At 43.5% G+C, this 20,561-nt stretch overlaps 1 protein-coding gene across 3 annotated transcripts in view; it reads right to left on the bottom strand.

Moving 5' to 3' along the window:
- COL4A4 (collagen type IV alpha 4 chain) overlaps positions 1–20,022 on the bottom strand; it is a 168,843-nt gene extending 148,821 nt beyond the window's left edge. For all 3 annotated transcript variants that reach the window (XM_033230020.1, XM_033230018.1, XM_033230019.1), the window contains exons 1-3: positions 19,861–20,022; positions 16,971–17,013; positions 12,637–12,714 (exon numbers count right to left, since the gene is read on the bottom strand). In XM_033230020.1, coding sequence (XP_033085911.1) covers positions 12,637–12,714; positions 16,971–17,013; positions 19,861–19,931 — 192 coding nt within the window. In that variant the 5' untranslated portion in view covers positions 19,932–20,022. The remainder of the gene's footprint in view (positions 1–12,636; positions 12,715–16,970; positions 17,014–19,860) is intronic.
- Between the last annotated feature and the right edge of the window lie 539 nt (positions 20,023–20,561).

Raw genomic sequence — 20,561 nt, 5'->3', positions numbered from 1 at the left:
CCCTTGAACTCTAAGACCATGACGTTGATCATCAAAAATGTCACAGGAAGGGGAAGGAATGTATTTATTAGGCTTGGTTATGGATTTTGTGGCTGCCATGCTGCATACCTTACCTTATTTAATGCAACCAGTAACACTGAAAAATGTAGGCTATGATTCCCATATAGATGAAGGAAGGTGTAACTTATTCAGGCCCTCACATCTAGCAAGCTCAAATTCACGCCTGGACCAGTGAGTCTCTCTCCCAAACCTCTCCTCTTCCCCCTACCTGAGCCTGAGCCTGAGCCTGAGCCTAGCACAACGGAGGGTCCACCCAATAAACTGTGCTCATGCCATGCCTGGGGTGACATTTCAATCCCTTCAAGCCTCTTCTTATTTTTACACTTAAAAACAATCTATCCAGATATACCCGATGTTCTTTTATAAAGTTTCTTTAGGACACAATGTTATTAATTGAATTAATCAAAGACCTCTATTTTTTGTGGTTCCCAAATTTAACTTTCTGGTCTTATCCTATATCCCCAACTGTTTTCTAGAAACTTTCTTGCATCCTCTTGCCCTGTTAATTCATCTCACACATTGGGTCAAAGCTGAGCTCAGCCCTCTGCCTCCTCCTTCCCTGTCACTGAAGAGAGTGACTCTGTTTCTTGCATCGTTCTAAGCTCACCATCCAGCTGCCAGCCTTGTCACCCTCTTTCCTTCATTCTCCATGTCCTTCTCATGACCAAGTCGATCACATCTCGCTTTGGACCAAAACCCAAATCTCATGCTCCCGTCTTACCTTCCTCCCACTGCCAAGCACCTGGCCCATGGTCTTGTTATCTCTTGCATGGGTTCCAAGCGCCAATCTCCCTCGTCTCCTTAACCCTGATCTTCTCCCCACTGCCTCATGCAACCGTCAATGAGTCTTCTTCAGTCTCCCCTTTCCTGGTGCCATTGCTTTCACCAACACCTACAATGGGGACAATCTCCCTTCCACACACGGGCCAATCTTATTCCCTGCAGTTTCCACACCCACACCCTCTGTCCCAATCACGCGTGCTTCCATGAGGTCAGAGTAGTCTTTACCGTAGCTCCAATTCTGCTATCCCTCCACCAACAATATCATAATCATAACAGTAGCAGTAATAACTGCCACCATGTATGAATCTAGCCTCAACACAACAGTGTGTTAATACATTCTTCTCATGGAATCCTTGCCACCCTGTGAAGCAGAAAGTCATCCCTGTACCTACGACCTCATTCCCAAAGGAGGAAGCTGAGGCTCAAAGACATGAGACAGAGGACCTGAGGCTGTTCGGTTCTCACTTCAAGGTTTCTGCTTCCATTTCACCGCAGTCCTCATCAATTTCACTCCCCTCCAAACTACCACATCTACCCCCAAATAATTAATGAGTAAATAACGTCATCACCTATTTTTCATTATTGCCTTGTGCATGCTACTTTGCTTAATATCTGCTTGGGGTGATGTCTTCCAGTATATATTTTTTGAGACGGAGTCTCACTCTGTCACCCAGGCTGGAGTACAGTGGCTCAATCTCAGCTCACTGCAGCCTCTGTCTCCCGGTTCAAGCAATTCTCCTGCCTCAGCCTCCCAAGTAGCTGGGATTACAGGCGCACACCACCACACCTGGCTAATTTTTGTATTTTTAGCAGAGATGGAGTTTTGCCATGTTGGCCAGGCTGGTCTCAAACTCCTGACCTCAAGTGATCCACCCCCATCAGCCTCCCAAAGTACAGGCATGAGCCACTGCGCCTGGCCTCTGGTACACTTTTTGTAGCTAGGGATTCATGTACGTTTTTATTTCCATCCCAGCATCTTGGCCACTGTCTTGCACAGTATAAATTCTAAACATATATTCATGGATTACATGATCAATTAAAACTTCCACAATTAAAATTAACAAATATTCTTTTAAATATATTCATCCTTTTATGGGTTTTATTATTCTTAATCCATTATTATCATTCCCTTCTTTTTTAATGCGTCCCTCATTTTTAAGGCTTGGTTGTAATTTAAGCAGTCAGCCACTGGGTGGCACTACAACATCACTCACAAATCCTGTGGCAATGCCTCCCGGGGTCTCCCCTATTGCAGTTAAAAGGCCCTTTGGTTATCAATAAGGAAGAGTTAGCAAAATAAATAACAAAAGGTGTCATCAACAGGAGACAATCCAGAGACTGGACTGCAGTGGCAGACTGTTTTCTTGTACCTTAAAGTAACCGCACTTGTTCACAATGAAATAGGGGTAAACCGAGGGATTTAGCCTGGAGTAACACTCATTCGAGATTTTAAGAGGCAGCATGGTGCAGTGGGAAGAACCCTGCACGGAGAACCAGGAGACGTGGCTTTGCCACGGAACAACAAGGTCGCCCCTTACTCCAGGCCACTGGAGAAGGGTTTTCCCATTTTAACACAAGGCATCTGCATCTGCTGTGGGGCCTAAACAAGGCTAAGGGCTCCTAGTGAGCTCCCTGAGGAGCTCTAACCCATTTGACTCTCCCTCCCTCTTGCCTGCCCTGTTCTCCAGCGTCCCTGCCCCTTGGCCTTGCCTTGATTTGTGTGCTGGCCCTCTTCCTCCTGGTTGGAGTCTCCTCCAGAGCTCTTTAGGGCTGCCCTGGCTTCTTGTCACTTTCTCTCCAGCCAAAGCATCCATTTCCAAGGGGTCAATTTCACCCACAGTCAGACAATCCCTCCGTGTCCCTCACTAGCCCAGCCCTTTCTTTCTGAGCACCAGTCACATACCCAACTGACCTCAAGCCTGCAAGTCCAAGCCTGGACTCATGATCGCCCCTGAAATGTGCTTCCTGAGCACACACCGCTGTCCACACAGCAGCTTACACCTCTCCTAGGAGTCCCACATGCCTCTTAACTGCCTGACTCAACTGCCCCAGGTGAGTCTCCTCATTCCTATCCAGTCTGCCTCCCAAATATCTCCACCTCCCATCCACTTCCCTACTGTCCACACTCCCCCTCACTAAGCCACCAGGACTTCCCACCTGCGTGACTGTAGCAGCCTCAGAACAGGTTTTCCCTAATACTACATTACCTGCCACCAGCCACATTCTCCAAACAGCACCAGATCATCTTCTTATAACATAAATCCAATCTGCTTCTTCCCTTCTTAAAATCTTTCATCAATTTCTTATTACGCAGGAAAACCTGTCTGCTTATTTTTCTTTTTCTTTCTTCTTCTTTTTTTTTTTTTTTTTTTTAAGATGGAGTCTCACTCTGTCACCCAGGCTGGAGTGAAGTGGTGTGATCTCAGCTCCCTGCAACCTTCGTCTCCCAGGTTCAAGCCATTCTCTGCCTCAGCCTCCCGAGTAGCTGGGATTACAGGCACCTGCCACCATGCCTGGCTAATTCTTGTATGTTTTTTAGTAGAGACAGGGTTTCGCCATGTTGGCCAGTCTGGTCTTGAACTCCTGACCTCATGATCCACCCACCTTGGCCTCCCAGAATGCTGGGATTACAGGCGTGAGCCACCATGCCTGGCCCCCGTCTGCTTCTTAAGCAGCATTGCCTGCTGCCGGCTTCCTTACCCACTGCGGTCAAACCTCTCTCTAGTCACGTTTCAGTCCCTCAAACATGCCAGCCTGTCTCCGTCCCACTTCAGGACCCGAGCAGCTGTTCCCCTTGTCTGAACACTTGTAAGAAGCTGACTGGCGCCACAAAAAAAGATACGACATGTCTTAAGCCTATAGCCTGTGACTATTGCCTTAGACGGCGAAAGACCTGATAAAGTAAAGGATCTTGAGCAAAAGACTTTCTCCCAGGTGATTTAGGTGGGCCCTAAATGCTACTACACGCACCTTTATAAGGCGGACGCAGAGGGAGATTGATGCGGACACACAGAGGAGCAGGCGACATGAAGACAGGCAGAGACCAGAGTGAGGCCACCGGGAACCAAGGAATGCCAAGGACTGCTGATGCCACAAGGAGTGAAAGGAGGCGAGGAGCAGGTTCTCCCCCAGAGCCGCGGAGGGAGCCTGGCAGTGCCAGCAGCTTGCTTTTGGACTTCAGGCCTCTAGAGAATACATTTCTGTTGTATTAAGCCACCATGTATATGGTCATTTGTTACACAGCCATAGCAACTGATGGAAGGCTCCTCCTCTGGGCTGTGGCTAGGGGAGTTCTAATTCCACCCAGTTCAAGCTCAAGTGCTAACCCACAGCTCCCTGTGCCCTGACCCCCATATGCTCCCATGCAAAGCAAGCCAGGGTACCACATTGTCCACCTGGGGAGGGAGCAAGGATATTTGTCTCGTCTTTTCCCTGATGTGACTTGAGTACCTCGAACAGTGCCTGGCGCTCATCAGGCAGCCAGAAATAGTGGTCGGAGGAGAATCTTGTCTGTCTCTCGGCTCGGCTCTGAGCTCCAGGCTGCAGGGACTTTCTTCTTTATGACTGAGGCCTTCATGGCCTGGGTGAATGCCTGGCATGTGGTAAATGCTCAATGGTTACTTGCCAAATGAATGGAAAGGTATTATTATTGGCATTATAATTCGTTGCAGTTAAGATTGTGTGACAGAGGCCAAGTGCAGCGGCTCACGTCTGTAATCCCAGCACTTTGGAAGGCCGAGATAGGCAGATCTCTTGAGGCCAGGAATTCAAGACGAGCCTAGTAAACATAGTGAAACCCTGTCTCTACTAAAACTACAAAAATCAGCCGGGCATGGTGGCTGGCACCTGTAGTCCCAGCTACTTGGGAGGCTGAGGCAGAAGAATTGCTTGAACCCGGGAGGTGGAGGTTGCAGTGAGCCAAGATTGTGTCACTGCACTCCAGCCTGGCAACAGAGCCAGACTCCATCCAAAAAAAAACAAAAGATTGTGTTATAGAGAAATAAGCACCTTGGAGACAGCTGTTTGTGGGTTTCTTGGCAAATTACTGAATATGGTTGTTTGAAAGGAGAAATTTGCTTTTATTTCCTAAAACCTTTATAATTCCTCATCTTAGCTAATTAGTCGGATGTTACATTTGCACTAAAGAGGTATCCTTATACTCAGTGCTATTTTCCTAAATAATGGAATATTTCCCCCAAACTGTGCCCTGCTTTTGAGTGCACCTGTATCGCTAGCCGTTATTTCTTGCCAATAACAAGTTCAGCGCGGCCCCGCATTTGCTGAGCTCTGCACCCAGCCTGGCCCGGGTCATGCTGGGGCACACAGTGTGGCAGTTGTTGCTATGGAATTGAACTCCACATGAGGACCAAAGGCCCTGTTGCAAATCACTGACAAGTTAATGAGGTGACTGACCAGGGCAGATGTGCCCAAACCTGCCTTCAGACCCAAACCGTAACTAGGATTCCCAGGGGAGAGTTGATACGTCAGCTCTACACATAGACTTGGTCTGTTTGGAAAACAGGTAATACATTCCACAGTGTAGTAGGCAGATAAAAGCTTCTTTTCTCTCTTTTCTCATGCATGGATGCTGGATTTAAAGATATTTCTCAGCCTACTGAAATGATGTTAGTTGGAGTTACTTTCCCGTGTAGACATCAGCTGCTGCCGCTATTTCTACCACTATAATTTATTAATAGGCCAAATAGTATTAAATGATAGGCAGGGATCCTTCCTTTACTCTCTAGGCCTCCCAAACTCTGTTCAGAAATCCTTACTCAAGGCCAGGCATGGTGGCTCACACCTGTAATTCCAGCACTTTGGGAGGCTAAGGCAGGCCGATCACCTGAGGTCCGGAGTTTGAGACCAGCCTGGACAACATGGCAAAATCCCATCTCTACTAAAAATACAAAAATTAGCCAAGCGTGGTGGGGGTGCCTGTAATCCCAGCTACTCTGGAGGCTGAGGCAGGAGAATTGCTGGAAGCCAGGAGGCGGAATTTGCAGTGAGCTGAGATAGCACCACGACACTCCAGCGTGGATGAGAGAACCTCCATCTCAAAAAAAAAAAAAAAAGAAAAAGAAAAAGAAATCCTTACTCAAGCGCCTACACAGATCATCCTATAGCTGAAGATTCAGCCTCTAACTTTTGCAAGTTTTCTATTCTTCAGAAATCAAGGTTCCTGTTCTTGACGTGGGGGAACACTTGAACAAGCTAAGCCCAAATTATAAGCTGGAAGCTGGTGGGCTGAATTTTACTGGGGAGTGTGTTTAATTGCTAGTCTCTAGGCTTTTAAAAAATTCTGAATTCCGATGCCTTTAAATGACAAATGCACTGTCCAGCTCCTAGTAGCCCCGTCCTGAGCACCTCCTCTCCCCATTGCCACATTCAGGTCACCAGCTGTTCCCCAAGGGCATCTGAGTCTGCCACCTCTGACAGGGACTTCATTTACCAGGGAATTCTCCAGTAGTGACAAATGAGCCAGAGAGTTCTTGGAGGAGGAAGGTACAGCAAGAAGAACAAAAAAGCAAACCCAACAAGTTCTGGGCTTGAAAAAAAGACCACCTTTGCCTACTTCCAATTGTCACTGGAACTTGTTCACATTAAAATGGAACACAATTGACTTAAGTGAACTTTGGGGACATAAAAATTATTGTTCTGAACGATGTATCAGGCTGCAGGTGGAAAATGTCCTAAAACACAGCTGTGTGGGTGATGAGACTGAGTTCTCAAACTTCGAGTGCAAGTAATTCAATGAAATGAAAAATGTTAATGGTAATTAAAATTTCCCAAGTAAATTCCATTTTTATCACGGAATGCAAGCTCTTAGGAGTATAAGGGATGAGTGAATGAGATCACAGGGAAAATACTTGCTTTTTTTAGCGATTGAAATTCTCAGAAGAAAGAATGACTCACTCATGTTTGATTTTGGTTTTCAAACCAAAAAAACTAAGACAATTCTTGACCTTTAAGCCATTTGACCTCTGTGTTTGTAAACCCACCACATTGTAAGATTTTGTTAATTTCACAGTTGTTATACTCCCTTGAATAGAAAACATGGGGAAAAACTGGACAGTGTCTCTATTATCATCCTTGTTACTAAAGTATAACTTATACAATGTCCCCATTCTAATTTGTAAGGACATGTAATTTTCCCTGCAAGGAGCGCACCATTAAACACAGAGAGCTTCCTCCCTTGAAATTGATAAGGAATAATAGAAAATCCTGCCTGATACACCCCATTCACACCCTTAAAGACAGGCCATAATGAGGTTCAGGGAAATGTTAGGGCCTCATCACAAGTCATTTGGGAAACCAAGTAAATAGCTGTCATATGTGAAAACCCACGCCCCACATCACAGAACCACGGGCTGCTAGAGCCGAGAGGGACCAATTAGCCCCCTCTAGGACAAGTTCTCATGTCCCAGGTGAGGGCTCTGAACCTGAAAAAGATCAAGGAGGTAAGCTCTGGTCTCCTCCCCTCAGCCTGGAGCTCTTCCCAGGGTGCCACTGCACCTTAACAGGTCCAAGAGCTGCAACCCTCTTATTTGTTGCTGCTGCTCAAAGTGCTTATTTCTGACCCTACCTGACATTCTCAAGGGAATTTGAACGATGTGAGATTATTCATTTCATAACAGGCTTAAATGCCAGTGTGAGCAGAGAAAGTCTAGGGTTGGGGAAGAGACTCCCCACTAATTGTGTCCCCCTCTTCTCTTGGGTATGGGAGATCCCCCTCCAGAGCCCCTGCATGCTGGCCTGACCACCAGCTCAGCTCCCAAATCCTGTCCAGGCTGGAATCTAATTTTTTTTCCTTTTCAGACAGTTTTGCTCTTGTCGCCCAGGCTGGAGTGCCATGGCAAAATCTCAGCTCACTGCAACCTCCACCTCATGGGTTCAAGCAATTCTCCTGCCTCAGCCTTCCAGGTAGCTGGGATTATAGGCACCCACCACCACGTCTGGCTAATTTTTTTTAGTAGAGATGGGGTTTCACCATGTTGGCCAGGCTGGTCTTGAACTCCTGACCTCAGGTAATCTGCCCACCTCAGTCTCCCAGGGTGCTGGGATTACAAGCGTGAGCCACTGCACCCGGCCCCTGAATTTTAGTTTCTTAATTTATATGTACTCACCGCCTGTTGTGTGCTATCTACTGTGATAATCTCAAAGTACAAAAAAATGACCCCCAGTTTAAAAAGGGGAGAAGTGAAGGTAGGTAAACTATATTTCAAGGGTGTCCACAGTGGCTCAGGAGTCGGGATCAGCGTTTTACATGTGTTCTCATGACCACCTTCAGGAAGTGTATGCTTGCCGTCTAATCCATAAAGTCAGGCACATTCACACTCAAATCCAGCCAGAGCTACAGGGCAGGGCAGGACAAGTACAGCGAAAGAGAAGCAGGTAGGCAGGCTGCTGGGAGGCTCTGGCAGGCAGACACTGACACCGGCTGTGATGAGCAGAAAGGCCTTGTGGTTTGGCATCTCCACTGAGCTCCTCTGGGGAGAACAGGAAAGACAGAGGCAGAGTGCAAATGGGAAGGCATTCAGAAACGGGTAGAGAAGTGGAAATATTCAGATTATCTTCAAGAGTGAGTGAGTGGCTCAACTGTTGCAGCTGGAAAGGGTCAAGGGGGCAGTAACGGGGATTACGGATGAGACTCATGCTGGGGCTAGACTGTGGGCCTCCAGCGGTACAGTGATCGGGCTGGACTTTATTCTGTAGACATCAAAGGAGGCCCCCCTTAGTTCTCCACCTTAGATCGTTCCATCTCCACCTCTAACTCTAGCTCTCCTCTCCAGTTAAATTGTGAACCATGGCCATTCCTCAGCACAGAACCAGACTTGTCTGTCAACAATCGCTTTAGACATAGCAGTTTTGATGTGGGGTTTGATGAAACTACTACCTGCTCCTACTCCGGGCATTAACCTGTAAGAGAGGAACACTTTCCTTCTTAGGAATACCCTGTTACACCACTTGAGGGCTGTGCAGCCTCAGGCAGATCCCTCAAGCCTCAGGAATTGGGTGTTTTCCTATTCTGAGCCGCCACTGCAGCTCAGAAGGTTGGCCGGCTGCTGAGGGTTTGAGCGTGTTGCTTTCCCAAAGCACCTTCCGTTATGCACAAGCCACACCCCCAAATCCTCAGCTGGAAGATGTCCCAGCGACTTGCAGCCTTCCCACGGAAAACCCATGCATCTCAGGAAGACCGGAGGCTCTCTGGTGTGGCGCACACAGCTCTCCTGGAACACACAGACACAGAGACACACACAGCAGAGTGCTGCTCAGGACCAGAAGCCTTCATCACCCAGAGACTGCTCAGAGGAAAAGTGCACCATCTACACATGCAACGCCTTGTTTAACAGCACAAGGTTAACAGCAAGTAAAGGCCAGAGTGCTGTTCAACATCTTCCAATGCACGGGACAGTCCCCACACCAAAGAATTATCCATCCCAAATGCCAACTGTGCTAAGACTGAGATGCCCTGTTGTAATCTCACCTCTGCTCTGTGATGCAAGTGTTCTTATTTCCACTCTTTAGAGCAAGGAAACTAAATTCCCAACAGTTCTAAATAACAGAACAGCCACTCATTCACTCTTGAAGACAATCTGAATATTTCCACTTCTCTGCCCGTTTCTGAATGCCTTCCCATTTGCACTCTGCCTCTGTCTTTCCTGTTCTTCTCAAAGGGGCTCAGTGGAGATGCCAAACCACAAGGACATGGAAGAGGAGGACCAATGGGGGTACATGCAAGGAAACCCAGGCTTGGTCAGATCAAGTGGCAACCTGAGTTTACAAAGTGATGCTGCAACCCAGCAGTTGGCACCTTCGTGTAATCATCTTTCCACGATCGTGGAGCAAGTGCTGGGGCTGAAGCCAGACACCTGGGTGTGATTCCTGGCTCTTGCACAGCCTAGCAGGTTATTTAGAACTGTTGGGAATTTAGTTTCCTTGCTCTAAAGAGTGGAAATAAGAATACTTGCATCACAGAGCAGAGGTGAGGTTAGAACAGGGTTTCTCAGTCTTGGCACAGTTGGCATTTGGGATGGAAAATTCTTCGGTGTGAGGACTGTCCCGTGCATTGGAAGATGCTGAACAACACTCTGGCCTTTACTAGCTGAAAACCAGTAGCATCTCCCTTTCTGCTAAAGCAATTCTCAGCCTCCTTCACATTGGGCGCCCACTGAAGTGCCTTTATCAAAGCAACTGGTCCTCTTCGTTCTGTAGTCTGCTCGTCCCTTTCTTGGGATCAGATCTATTTATCTTGGTCCTGAAGCTCAAAGTCATAAAATTTAGAGGTACTGAGGTTGTTTTTCTTTTTACATTTGTACCATCTTGATATATTTATATTAATAACCTCACAAAAAAAGTCAGGCTTTTTTTTCCTATATAATGTGCACATTTACACAAAAAAGCTAAGGACTTTGTTTTCTTGAAGTCCTTAGCTCTTAAAATTATATTATCAAAGTGGCTGAAGACTGGCTGGACATAGTGGATCATGCCTGTAATCCCAGGACTTTGAGAAGTCAAGGAGGGAGGATCACTTGAGGCCAGGAGTTTGAGACCAGCCTGGGAAATGTAGCAAGACTTCACCTCTACAAAATAATAATAACAATAATCAAAAAAATAATTAGCCTAATGTAGTGGCATGTGCCTGTAGGCCCAGCCACTTGGGAGGCAGAGGTGGGAGGCTCACTTGAGCCCAAGAGTTTGAGGCTACAGTGAGCCAAGATCATGCCACTGCACTCCAGCCTGGGTGACAGAGTGAGACCCTGTCCAAAAAAGAAAAAGAATAGAAAAGAAAAAGCTCTGGCTGGGCGCGGTGGCTCACGCCTGTAATCCCAGCACTTTGGGAGGCTGAGGCAGGCAGATGGCGAGATCAGGAGATGGAGACCATCCTGACTAACACGGTGAAACCCCATCTCTACTAAAAATACAAAAAATTAGCCGGGCATGATGGTGGGCGCCTGTAGTCCCAGCTACTTGGGAGGCTGAGGCAGAAGAATGGCGTGAACCCGGGAGGAGGAGCTGCTTGCAGTGAGCTGGGATCATGCCACCGCACTCCAGCCTGGGTGACAGAGTGAGATTCTGTCTCAAGGGAGGGATGAAGGGAGGGAGGGAGGGAGCGAGGAAAAGAAAGAAAGAAAGAAAGAAAGAAAGAAAGAAAGAAAGAAAGAAGAAAGAAAGAAAGAGAAAGAAAGAAAGAAGAAAGAAAGAAAGAAAGAAAGAAGAAAGAAAGAAAGAAGAAAGAAAGAAAGAAGAAAGAAAGAAAGAAAGAAAGAAAGAAAGAAGAAAAAGAAAGAAAGAAGAAAAAGAAAGAAAGCTCAAGATAAATTCTGATGAACAAAATTTTTGATGTACTGAAGAAGGAACAAAGCAGTTTAAGCATCAGGGGATTTGTCGTAACTTATGCTCAATAAGGTAGCTGCTCCCAGTAAAATAGGCCAACAAAGGAACCCATTGCACACCTGCTGTGTAAAGTTGAAGCAATACCATGAGAGAAATATGTGGTCCCTTCTCTCAGGAAGGTAGTGTTTTGTGTCCTTGTAGACTCCTCCTTACTCTACTGTGCTTTTTGAATGTCATGCACAGCCCCCTACGATTGACTTGAACACTGTTACAGACTGAATATCTGTAGCCCCCAAAATTCATATGTTGAAATTCTAACCCCCAAGGTGATAGTAGGAGGAGATGGGGTCTCTGGGAGGTAATTAATCAGAGCAGAGTCATTGTGAATTGAATGCCCCTATAAATGGGACCCCAGAGGGCTTTCTCTCCACCATATGAGGATACAATGAGAAGACAACATCTGCACACCAGAAAGCAAGCCTTCAGCAAGACGCTGGATCTGCTGGCACCTTGCTCTTGGGGTTCCCACCCTCCTGGACTGTGAGAAATCAATTTCTTGTAAGCCACCCAGTCTATAGTATTCTATTACAGCAGCGAGAATGGATGAGGACACATTTGAAAAGAATCGTTGATCTGACTCAAAAATTGTCCCAAACTTCTATAACACACTCCTTTCTTGTGAGATTGTGGGAGTAATTATAATTAAAGAATTGTTTGATCTAATACTTTATCACAAATGAATTAATGGGCTGCTGTCAGAACATGGGGGAGATGTTAATAAATGTTCAAGAGACCTGACAGACAGTAACCAAAGAGGTTCTTGGCTTTGCAGAACACAGACTCTAACATGGTCATCAATGCCACCGTTCTGGGTGGACTTGAGCAAGACACTAACTTTCCTGGGCTTTGGTCTGTTGCCCTGCAAACGTGGTATCCTAAGAAGATTCTTATGAGAAGTCAATGAGCAGAAGCATTTTGAACTCATAGAACAGTGCCTGGCACATAATAAGCATGCAAAAAATATAGCTATCACTTCATTAGAACACTGTACCACTTGTTTCAATAGGGACAATCCAAGAAAGAGTCCTATAGTCAACTGTCTGGAAAGACCAAACAAACTTGGATTTTTTTCGACCAACTTCAGTACTTCTCAGAGCCTTTGAAATGCCATATTTCAGGATGGTGACCCAGTAGGTACCATTTCACACCAGGACCCTTCCTCCATAGGGCAATTCATATAAAATAATGGGTGAATCGCAGCTTCCTAGACTGTCTTCAAAGCCCAGACTGTCTAATATAATTGAGATTGCTATTAGAATGTGAAAAACATTGGCTGTGAAATACATAAACATTATCAAGGACTAAAATTGGCCAAGACTCTGAGACTACTTAGCATTAAATATGCACAAGGTTTCAAAATTCAGGAATGCTGCCCATGTCGGTTTTTACATCACTTACCCGAGACCCCTTTTCAGGAACGCAGTGGCAAACAGAGCAATCTCTTCCTCCACAAGGACCAACGTATTTCTTTCCACTCTGGAAAGTGAAGCATCTTATTTAGTATACCAGTACTCATTGTTTAACTGGGTGCATAACACATACATTATAACAAGCACTCTTGGTTTACCTTTGACTCCATGAGAAGAAAAAACTAATCATGACATATAAAAAGATGAAGAACTTACACAGTAGCTTAATAATAAGGAGAGTTGATTATATGAACAAGAAGCTTCCAAAACTAAGGACGCTGAAGGAAAATAAGTCTCCTTCTAAAGTCATTTGGCTTTAACTGGAATCTTCTGCAATTTCTCCCTGTCAGTAAGACTGAATTTATTAAGTTGCGAACAGTCTTAGAGTGTAAACTATGTGGTTATGCAATCCATACGAAGACAATGGAGTCTAGTTTAAATGAAAAGCTTGGCTTTTTTTCAGGCCCGTTTTGCTTTATCTTCAAGATCAGCTGTGGTGTGTCTCCTCCCTCATCAAATTGTCCTTCATAGGACACTTCTCCTGTCACATCCTTGGGCTTAAAATTAAAATTGTTCTTCCTACAATTGCTGAGACTCCAAGATGGTTTCTCTAATGTGTTTCTCAAACAGAAACTCCTGAACTTGAATAATTTGGACCGTTTCCCCACTTTTAGCAAACTTTCCAACACTCTCTTTAGAGCAACACACACACACACACACACACACACACACACACACACCTTTGGGAAGAATCAGCTCCTTGTTCTCATGAATCCTAATCACCTATATCCAGAGTCATCATCCACTTCCATACAAAAGCATAGTCCCAAGTACTATTTCCATAAGCAGATCCCTTAACAGCAATCACCATGATGCCCCTGCAACGAACATGAGCACTGAGCGCACATCCCCAGGCTGGGCCTGCCAGTGAGGAGGCAGTGGTGGTTTAGGCCCCTATGTAGTGGACAAAGTACCTGTAGATGCTGGGACCTGAGGGCATGGACAGGAATATCAAGAAAGCATCAGAGGTAAGTTTTGCCTGGCTCATGATCTGACCTAGCTGTCATTGCAACATTTATACATTGCCCATACAATTTTATGATTGATCAACCTTTTTAAACTTAAGGCTGTAAACTCAAGCCTTTAGACCAGTGTATGATGGGAAAACATAAAACAATAAAACTAATATTTATAGTTCCCATGGAAGACATATATACATATGTGTGTGTGAATGCCTATGAATATATATGCGTGTATGTGAATATACATGTATGTATACATATATATGAACAGGTATATGTGTATGGGAGGAAAAAGAGTCTAATCAGCATATATTATTTTTCTTTTCAATCACACAATTTAGGCTTACTTTTTGAAGAAAAATATGCTCAGACACAATCCAAAAGAAAATATCTTTAAGCATTGATTTTAAAAAGACATCTTTGTAAACAATATTCTCATGGATCATTACAAGCGTACAAGAATTTGAAGCTTGACAAGAGCCACGCGATTAGATAATTTAAGTTTAAAAATGTATTTGAAGTTTCAGAAATATATGCCTCTTGAGTTTTGAGTAACATTGTTATCTATAAATGCAGAAATATTAAGTTCAACACCCTGATAAGGTTAAAAAAAAATTAAATGCCCGGGCCCAGGTCAGGACAGCATGAAAGCACTTAAAGTAACTAGACTGAATACTTGGGTTCATTTAAGGTTGGGCTTCATTACTATGTGTTCACCGAAATATCAAAACAACTAGAGGAAAAAAATAAGGTCAGTTGATTAGATGGCTTGATAATAAGGGCAAATTTGTTATTATTATTTCTTTGCTTATTTTTGCCAAACATCACTAAGATGTTTGCAGCAAAACTATGTTTCAGGAAAGAATCAGTTTAAAATTAGCAGATTCTAAAAAAAAAAAAAAAAAAAAAAAACGGAATAGTCACATATCAAGCTTTGACTTATATCAGTAAAAGGAAAAAGCAAGAGGTGATTTTATCCGCGGCAAAGTTCTTCTACCTAAGCATACTCCAATAAACATTTCAAAGAGGAGGGTAAATTTATAGAGGTCTGCACCTCAAAAATAGATTGTATAAATTCATTTTAAAAGATAAACACAATATTTCAGACAATTAAACATTCAAAGTATGAACCACATTCACTGGGAATACATTCATACTCTCGGAAACTAATGTTACTCTTCTTCAAAGAGAGAAAAGGGAAAGTCACTATCTGCCTTATCTCAGATATTATTAAACATATATTTGTCACATAGAAAAGTTCAAAGGCTGGCTGTGGCGGCTCATGCCTGTAATCCCCGCACTTTGGGAGGGCAAGGCTGGCAGATCACTTGAAGCCAGGAGTTCGAGACCAGCCTGGCCAACATGGTGAAACCCCGTCTCTACTAAAAATAACAAAAAAATTAGCCAGGTGTGATGGCACATGCCTGGAATCCCAGCTATTCGGGAGGCTGAGGAGGGAGAATCACTTGAACTGGGAGGTGGAGGTGGCAGTTAGCTGAGATCATGCCACTGTACTCCAGCTTGGGCGACAGAGTGAGACCAAAAAAAAAAAAAAAAAAAAAAAAAAACTTCAAACAAGTTATTAATGTCTTATACTTGTAATTCCATCTTCTTTCTTTGAAAAACAAATAATATAGGCACATAATTTTAAAAATTCAAATGGTGCAAAAGAGTATAACAGGAAAAGAAACATCCTCTTTCAACAATGGCCCCAAGTTCCCTCCTATATAGGATAACTTTTTTCAAATGGGTGTCTGGGCATTAATAAGCATATTCATACAATGACCTCATTCACACACACACACACACACACACACGCAGATGAGCACATGGGCACAAACGCACAGATGTGTAAAAACACACTTTTGGTAATTTTTGACTTGTTTTACTTTTATCCAAATGGTGGATTGCTCTACATTTTGCTGTTTTCACATAATTGAAAGTCTTCAAAATCATTCCGAAGTAATACATATGCCTATCTGTCAGACCATGTACCATACCTTATTTAACCAGTTGTTGAAGGAAATTTAGGGGGCTCCCTTCTGTCTGTACTGAACACTATCCTGAAATTAGTATTCTTGGGCATATTTATCTGTATGCGTGAATCAGAATAAACAAGTATGACAAATTCCAAAAAGACACATTCTGTGTCAATAGGTACGTGCATTCGAAATCCGGATGGGTAATACCAAATTGCTTCCCACAGACATTGCATAACAATTTGTATCGCTACCTTTAAAACCCAACAATAGTATGGCCCCTCCCTGTGTGAAATCTCTAGAATCTCCGCACACCACAAGCTGGTAGAAGGCCTGGGATAGAAAAATCTTTGGTTCAGAAATTATATTTACTCATATGCGATATTTTAAAAAGGCAAAATCTAGGACTCTGCAGACTTTTATAACATAAAAAAGAATATAACACAAACAAACTTTTAAAAATCAGATAAGAGAAATATAAAAAGTACACATGTATATATCACAGTATTGTTTCCACTCATTATTTCAGGTGATGCTCTCAAATGCATGTCAACAAAGTTGGGCAAGTCTTATCATCCCTACTCAATACAGGAGATAACTGAGTCTTACATAAGTTAAGAAATGAATCATTGGCAGAGTCAAGAACCACTGGCTCCTCATTCTTTAACCCAGGTGTTTTCTGCTCCCAACTTGTGGGAAAAGGAGAACAGAAGGTAATTTTGCATTTTGATTTGCTTTGAAAATACCTACAATAACTTGACTCACTGAAGTTTCATTGGGTGGATCCAAGATGGAGAGTATGAACAGATAAGGATGTGTTCACTAGAGTGGTTTAAACCAAGTCAGGTGTCTCAAGATCAACCTGAGTTGCAGGCAGACCACAATGGGATTTCCCAGACACATCTGAGGGTGAGTTTAATGGCTGAGATTCTTCAGTGAGGAGGCAGAAGAAAGATAGCTTATTACAGAATGTTCTGGACTTATTTTTCTTCTGAGCTAAAATGTTCAAATTATTCTTATACTTCTTGATTTAATCTTGAAATGACCCAGCTGCCTCCTGCCTGTCTCCAAAAAAAAAAAAACTTAAAAAAAAAGGGTTATGTTCGTATTAAAATAAAGAAATCCCCAATACCTAGGCAATTCAGTAAGCAGTTTTGACTATACAATATAAAATAAATCTTAGTGTTTATTTAGTCCTATTCTCAATTTTACAGGTAAGAAAACTGAGTCCCAGAGGGCGATTTCTTTGAAAGTACAATAAAAATTATGCATTTGATAAAGTGAATTTTCACAACGCAACCAGAGCTAGTGAATGTACTTACCCCATATACATATTGTACAGAAAAGAGAATGAGTATAAGTGACCTACAGAAAAACAAAAATGCAGATTAATTTAAACAGTTTCTTTTCATATGAAACAAATTAAAAAGAAAAAGAGGAAAGGAATTAATTCCAGAAAGCTACTTTTTATTTCTAACAGGCTGCTCCGACTAGCCGACTTATCATCAGTGACAAGATCCTCGCTTTCCTCTCTCTGGCTGCCATCATTGCCTTTCCTCTTTTTAATCAGCCAAGAAGTATGTGTTGAACCCCTTGTGTGGTCCTCATTGTGCTGGGGACCGTGAGGACACTCTGAAGGTGAGACCTGGAGGGATACACGAGTGAAAGAAGATGATTCTCAGACTGCAAACTGCAGTAGAGAGGGAAGGAGGCAGCTTTGTTCGGAGACACACACTGCTGAGACAGTGTATCCCAAATGCCATTTAGTGGAAGCAACTAGGAGAGAATGTGGAAGGAAACCTAACTGGACTGGGATGATGGTTTGGAGAAAAAGGGAAATAATATGGAAGATTTAGGGAAAAGTTATGTAGTTCAGGGTTTATAAGTGAGGCAGAAATCTGACTGGGGTAACTTCATTATTACGAACAAATTTTAACAGAGGAAATATGCAATTTTAGAAGACCACTAAAAGGCCAAGCGCAGTGGCTCACGCCTGTAATCCCAGAACTTTGGGAGGCTAAGGTGGGCGGATCACCTGAGGTCAGGAGTTTGAGATCAGCCTGGCCAACATGGCAAAATCCCATCTCTACTAAAATACAAAAATTAACTGGGCATGGTGGCGCACGCCTGTAATGCCAGCTACTCCGGAGGCTGAGGTAGGAGAATCGCTTGAACCTGGGAGACAGAGATTGCAGTGAGCTGAGATCGTGCCACTGCACTCCAGCCTGGGCAACAGAGTGAGGCTCTGTCTCAAAACAAAACAAAATACCCATTAAACATTTACGTATATTTTCTAGACCTTATATTTGTCAAACAGCTTCTGGATCCATCATCTCATGTAATACTTAAAAGAGCTTGTGGAGATCACACCATTCCAAAGGATACTAGGAGAACTGGGGCTCAGTCCTGGGCCGTGATTTATCTGCCATCCTTGTTCTTTCATTCTCTGTAGAGCCTTCTCCTCTCTAAAACCTCATGTCCTAAGTGAGGCTTTGTTCTCCACCCTCTATTTCTTCCTCTTGTGCTGAGATGCTGACAAACACTACAGATGTTTACAGAGCTCTGGATCTAGATGAGACCCTGACTAGGAGATGAGTAACTAGGTCCAGTCCATACTTAATGGCTCCCACACGAAATTCCCTCTCTCTCCAGCTGTTTTCATGATAATTCCAGTACAAGCCAGGTTGGCTTTTCATTGTAGTAACCAAGTAAATAAAGAGAAAAATATGAAGGAGGTGTTAAACACTGGGAATCAACTGCTTTAAATTAGGTTGAATGTGTATTTACAACTCTTGCTTCTTAAATGAGTTATCACTGGACATTTTTAAACAGGATATGTTGCATTTTATAGCAATTGTAGCTTCTCTCTCTATAATCTCATTAAGGATTGTAGGCACAGCATGTTTCTTAAACCTTTTATAGAAGAGCAGACTTAGAAAAGTTGGACAATATGCTCCAAAGAGTGCAGACAGAATGGCCCGGAGGGGGCCAGCTCGGGTCAGGTCTGAAGCTCCTTCATAGTACCTTTATCCTGCACTGGACTTGTTCTTTCTGCCACTGCAGATATTAAAAAATAAGATCATTCCTTTTTTTTTTCTTTAAAAAAATGCACAATTAAGATTCCTTTCCATTTCTTCTACATCCACTCCAAATCAGTTAAGACTGGACCATATTCCTTCCCACCACTTTCGCTTCTTTCACTCCCCATAATTTCTTGTTCATCATCCTCAGAACTTTTTGTGTTTTTTTCACTATTTAACATTTCCCTGTGTTAACTCCCAATGTCTTTTGGAGTCTCGTCGAACAATCTCATGTTGGTTTCCTGTTTTCCTATTGCTGCTGTCACACGTTACCACGTACTCAGATGCTTAAAACAATGCATATATATCATCTTACAGTTCTGGAAGTCAGAAGTCTGAAATGGGTCTCACTGCCAAGAACCAAGGTGTTGGCAGAGCTGTATTCCTTCCGAAGGTCCCCAGGGAGAATCTGATTCCTTACCTTGTGCAGATTCTAGAGGCTGCCCACATTCCTTGGCTCCTGGTCCCCTTCAACCTTCAAAGCCAGCAGTGGCCAGTGGCATCTCTCCTGCTGCATCCCGCTGGGCTCTGCTTTTGTGGTCAAAGCTCTTTCTCTGACTGTTCTCCTGCTTCTCCCCTTCACTTCCGAGGATCCTTATCATTATATTGGGCCCATCCAGATAGTCAGGCTCAGGTCAACTCCCCATCTCAATGTCAGCTGATCAGCAACCATAATTCTATCTGTAGCTTTAATTACCCCTTGTCATCTTGCTATGTAACATAACATATTCACAGATTCCAGAGATTAAGATGTGGACATCTGTGGGGAGCTGGGGGTGTTATTAATCTGTACTTGTGAAGTGGTCTGTCCTAACTCTACTAGTTATAGGGACCCTGACACTTTGGGCATGTACGTCTTTTGCTATTCAAACCTGGGGAGTAAGAGAGCAAGAATCTGGGGCCTTTCCTTGTGCAACTTCCCATTTGATGATTATGTAGGTGCATTTCAGGGAAAATTAAGAGGGTTGGTGTTCAATAATAAAAATGAGTCATGAAATGGCAGACATACCCTTAGCTTTCTGGAATGATTTGATTTTTTGACATATTAAGCATTCAGATGATTTATATCCATAGAACAAACATTGAGTAGAAACTACAAATAAAAGCAGGCAATCACACTGAGGATACTCACCAGGGACCTGTGGCCAATGACTTGGTCAATCTGAAGGAGCCCCTCATTAGTACTACATGCAGAGACGACATCACAGGCAAGTCTTAGTACTTAAAAAATATTCTGGCCGGGCGCTGTGGCTCAAGCCTGTAATCCCAGCACTTTGGGAGGCCGAGACGGGTGGATCACAAGGTCAGGAGATCGAGACCATCCTGGCTAACATGGTGAAACCCCGTCTCTACTAAAAAATACAAAACTAGCTGGGCGAGGTGGCGGGCGCCTGTAGTCCCAGCTACTCGGGAGGCTGAGGCAGAAGAATGGTGTGAACCCGGGAGGCGGAGCTTGTAGTGAGCTGAGATCTGGCCACTGCACTCCAGTCTGGGCGACAGAGCGAGACTCTGCCTAAAAAAAAAAAAAAAAAAAAAATTCTGCCAGTCTTCTCTTCCAAAGGTTCTTGTTGACAAGTGAGGTTCTGTGTTCTGGGTCAAAGTCTGTTCCTGTTAGATGTAAATATATCACTTAAAACACAGCATGCATTATAATGTTGAAAATAATTACTTTCATTTTTTATAGTTATGGAATTATTTTCTAAAGGGTAACTTCAATAAATTTTAGATATAACAATCTTTCCTTAGTGATGGTGAAACTGAATAAATATCAGTTTTTATCTTCAGAAATAAAAAATCTTCAAACCCATTCTACATCATATACTTTTGATAAAT

Source organism: Trachypithecus francoisi, unplaced genomic scaffold (assembly GCF_009764315.1).
Source record: "Trachypithecus francoisi isolate TF-2019V2 unplaced genomic scaffold, Tfra_2.0 Lachesis_group13, whole genome shotgun sequence".
Classification (NCBI taxonomy): Eukaryota; Metazoa; Chordata; class Mammalia; order Primates; family Cercopithecidae; genus Trachypithecus; species Trachypithecus francoisi.
The sequence above is the reverse complement of the archived record's forward strand: the minus strand, read 5'-3'. Positions and strand labels throughout refer to the sequence as shown.